The sequence below is a fragment of the Citrus sinensis genome, chromosome 1 (assembly GCF_022201045.2).
Source record: "Citrus sinensis cultivar Valencia sweet orange chromosome 1, DVS_A1.0, whole genome shotgun sequence".
NCBI classification, from domain to species: Eukaryota; Viridiplantae; Streptophyta; class Magnoliopsida; order Sapindales; family Rutaceae; genus Citrus; species Citrus sinensis.
Genome location: NC_068556.1, coordinates 9895170 through 9899874, shown reverse-complemented (window position 1 = coordinate 9899874; position 4705 = coordinate 9895170). Strand labels below are relative to the sequence as shown.

Here is a 4705-nt window from a genome sequence, read left to right as displayed (position 1 = left end):
GTTAACCGTTTAGGCTGGTCAAAGTTACCGTTGGGTCAATTTTTAAATAAACGGTTTGCCATTTAGGATTACCCTTTCGCCATTAAATTCTAGAGACCTGCAAGATAAACTTCAATTATCCGTTTACATTAAACGGTTAAAGATTTGCACGAAATGACCTCTCTGGAATTTATCGATTAGCCGTTTGTAATAAACGGTTTGCCGTTTGTTTCTAGTAACCTGTAGAACAAGTTAGTCTTATCCATTTCAGTTAAACTTTTATGAATATAATTGGAATGATTATAAGGCTTTCGTTTATTAATGAATAGCTCCAACATTTTAATAAAAAATATTTAAAGTTTGTTATCATCAAAATCAATATTATGAACATATACATGTTAACACACTTTGCACAGTTCCAGTATTAACTCATTCTTCTCAGCGAACAACTTTCTCACATCAATGTCAACAGAATTACAGCTTCTAACTAAGTCTGGAACAACCAAGTTTGAAGGTAAAACTGGAGCAAGACTCACCAAGGGATTAACTGTTGTCCTCCTCCTCGAACGGGCCATCGGAGGAATAAGTCGGTTGTCTCTATTATTAAGAGGAATATTATACTGATGCTCATTTTCATCATTGATAGGAATATCATAATGACCAATGCTCCTATCATCAACTTCAGTATTGGACTTCATGCCTTGCACACTATTGAACGGTTCCAAACAAGCATTATCACTTCTGTGTTGTTGGTGTCATAAGTATGATCATCATAACTGCGAAACTTACTATTGTAAAATGGAGAGTAATGTTTCCCTAACGATGTCCCTAATGGTAACACCTCTTCTTCAACATCCGCTAACATAATAATGTTCTCATCAATAGTGTCATTGTTTTCGTTGAGTGGAGAGTAACATTGCTAAAATGACATTTGCTGTGGTAACACCTCTTCCTCAATATCGTGGATAGACTCGTTTGCTCTAAACGAAGTTTCACTTTCCACAAGTGGCTCAGGATTTTCGGCCAGAACTCGAGGAGATGTGGTGACAAATATAGGGATGCATCCATAATTGACCACATCAGAGGCCATGTACAGCACAACCTTAACCATTTCATCATTAAATGTGTTCATAGGTAGTGAACATGCACGATACATTGTGTTACTAGACCTCAAAGTTGTCTTCATCATCATACTATATTCATTAGGATTTATCTGTAAACCTTCATACACCCTTGCCAGAAATTACTCAAACGTACAATCTTTCCGAACTAAAAATGATATATTCTTGGCATTCACGTACTCTGTACGGTCATCTGCTAACGTCTCCCATCAACCGTCATAACATAATTGAAGTACAACGAAATCCATTAAACCTAAAAATTATATAAAAAAGATATAAGATTACACGCTACAAAACCTAGTAAAGTGAATATGCACTACATTTATATGGATGAAATGAAGTATACGATTTTGGATTTGATTCGTCTCGTTGTAAGCTTCGAAACGGTATATTATACGCCTAAAATGGACACATGTAACCCAAGTTATGACTTTCAAAAAATAGTTGAAATTTAGTGAGACAGACAGTGGGACATGTGCATGTCTCACATAAAACTAGTGAGAACAAGTGAGACAGGCAGTGGGACAGGCGTCTGTCTCACATAAAACCAATGGGTTTATGTGCGATAAGCACCTGTCCCACTGCCTGTCGCACATATTTTGGTGAGACAGGTGTCTGTCTCACATAAAAACAGTGAGTTTATGTGAGACAGACGCCTGTCTCACTTGATCTTGGCTTCTTTTTTGCTCGATTTTTCAAGTGTTTCAATGATTTATTTTCATTTTTCAACTCAAACTCACTACTTTAACATATCACATTATTTTATTAATGAAAAATAACAATGTTTGCAACAAAAACCCACTTTAATTTCAAACTTAAATGATAAAATCAATAGATTAAAAGTTTAGGTTATGGTAAGAGTATAAACTACCCTTAAGAAGCTCTCCAATTGATAATTATATCTTCAATTATTCAATGCTTGTTTGATGAAATTTATTAATTTATTGAGAGTGATCGAATTTGTTGAGAGTGATGAAGTTTGTTAAGTTATTGAGGAAGATTACGGTTTAGTAGTGCTGGAATTGAAAAAGTGATATGCCTTTGTAAATTTGATGAAAGTGATAAGAGTAATATAATCTAAAAATAGAGTGTTTGGCTAGTTATGATAAAAAAATTTTAAAAGGTCAAAATTAAAAAACACAAAAATTTTATGTCCATTTTTATAAATTTTTCATGAAAATCCTTAACAATTTTACACAAAGTAGAAAGGAAACTTATTCATTTCTGTATTGTACAACGGCGGGCAAGCAAACATTAGTTTTGGTTGTTGACTTGTTGACCGACACAGTCAACTAAAAAATTGCCTCAAGACAAAAACAATTATTTACTCACTCTGTATTATTTTTTTATGACCATCCAATAATCTAATAATTTACCCAAAAATCCTTAACAAACGTGACACGTTTCTCATGCCTCTTATCTTCGTCTTCTCCTTGAATTAAAAAAATATATTATTCATAAATAAATATGGCTGCAAGTCTGCAACTGGAATGACTAGACTAGAGTAGGTGCGGCGAGGCCTGTCTGGCTGTGGCAGTTCCAGTGCCAGTGGCAGTGACCCTGGCCCCGGCACCAATGGTCTCTACTTTTGCCATGTGTCAACAGTTCCCTACTCCCTATACTCCTGCTCTTCTCGTTTGTCGCAACTCAAATGTCAGTTTTATCCTTAACAAAAATTGCCGTTTCCTCTTCGAACCTGTCAAAAGGATATAATAAGCTAGGTTTGCCGAATTCTGCATGGGTTAGGTAGGCGCTTAGCTGAGCTTTTTTTAGTTTTTAAAAATATTATATTATTATTATGAAATAATTATATGTAAATAAAATTTAATTTTGTTATTTTTTATTGATGAACTACAATCAATATGTAGATTTTTATTAAAAAAAAAAATTTCGATCCAGAGAAGAACTTATTTTATTCTACATATGAATATATATGATCAAGATGATTAATTTCCTTTAATTTTCATCCACAAAATGATCTCAATTTTTTTTATTAAAAGATAAATTTACGTTTATCATATCAAAGACAAGGGTAGAATTGTAAATCGGAAGCATCCTCGCCTTGCGAACAAACCTCACTGACACCGTCAGTACACCCTAAAATTCCCGCCTTTTCTGAACGCTCAATGCTCATTTGTCTTTGACTAAACACCACATTGCCATGCCTCCCTGCCACGTCGCTCACCCATTCCCTCCGTCCCACGTGGAATGTAAATTCACACTCGGATGCAGATCCAACGGCGCAGACTTTTCTCCTCACCCTAATCCTGATTTTTTTGTTTGGGACCCACCCTCCAGATCCTTCCTCCTCACGTTTTTCCCGCCTATTAATATATTTTTTAATACTCGACGTTATATATATATATATTATAAACAAAACCAAACGTACTGTAGAGAAAAGCCCAGAGTCAAAATCTCTCAAAGAAGAAACAAAATGGAGGAAACGAGGAAGAGAGAAAGAGAACAAAACTTCAACCAAAACGACGACGTCTCATCGGCAGCCTTGAAAATGCCACGAGCTACCCTTGAAGATGGCGGTGACGGCGGAGGAGATTTAGGAGACGACATAATGGCGTGGCTTTCGATGGACGACGACACGATGAGTCAACTCATGAACCTTCTAGACACGTCATCACCCAATGCTGACTCAGCGACAGCTCGTACTACTAGAGTCAAGTTCATCGACAACCCTTACAAGTCACTCGTGATATTTCAATCGTCGTCGTCTTACGTCACCATCAACGGAAACGAGGAGAGCTGCGGCTCCTCGTTCTCCGACTCGGAGTCGTCGGTGATGGTGAGCGTGGACACGGCCGGGATTGTGAAGAGCTTCCCTACGCGCGGGTCGCAGCGTGACTGTGAAGTAAGCGCGTGGAGTTCAAACGAGGAAGAGAAGGAGGTCGGTGGCTTTGGCTTTTTTGAGGGGGAAGGAGGAGAAATAATGGACGGCTGTGATGGCTCTGATTTGGATGATTATGTGCTGCCCAAGTTTCTTGTACAGGAGCAGGAGGAGGCTCAGGCTCCTTTCTGAACCCTCAGTTAGGGTTTTAGGGTTTTTTGGTCGGTGGGGTTTTTAACTTTTAACACTGTTAATAGAAAGAAAATACGAGTTAAAAATACGAATGAAAAGGTCAAAAGGAGCTTGTTGTTTTTTCTGTATTATTTTTCTTTTTAAGTTTTAGCTCATATTCCCAAACAAAAATTAAAATTTTAATTTAAAACTTGGAAACTAAGCAATCGAGTACTTAAATTTCTTTAATGTAAAGGCAAAAGCAGCAAAGCCCAAACATTTGTAGCAGAGGCTGAGGTTGGGGCTGGCTGATGGCTCTTTCAAGGAAATGGCCACACTGATAACTGCTAGAACAGCCTGGAAACCTGGCCATATAAAGAAAGTAAGGGACAGGACGATGAGATAAGATCATAATTAAGCAGCATTATTGTTGCACCAATAGCCTTATTTTTCTCTCTTTTTCTGTTTAAAACAATACAAACCAGGGGGTGAAAAAAATAGGATAAAACAAGAGCAAAAGTGCTGCACACGCTACTATGCTTATAATTACATGTGTCACGGCTCCTAATCCCTGATGAAGAGTAATGATAATGAA

At 37.1% G+C, this 4705-nt stretch overlaps 1 protein-coding gene across 1 annotated transcript; it reads left to right on the top strand.

The window, feature by feature from the left end:
- The first annotated feature begins 3053 nt into the window (after positions 1–3053).
- LOC102609563 (uncharacterized) lies at positions 3054–4250 on the top strand. Its single transcript, XM_006475392.4, has one exon. It carries the CDS (start codon positions 3262–3264, stop codon positions 4129–4131), a length of 870 nt encoding a protein of 289 aa, XP_006475455.2. The 5' UTR covers positions 3054–3261; the 3' UTR covers positions 4132–4250.
- The last annotated feature ends 455 nt before the right edge of the window (positions 4251–4705 follow it).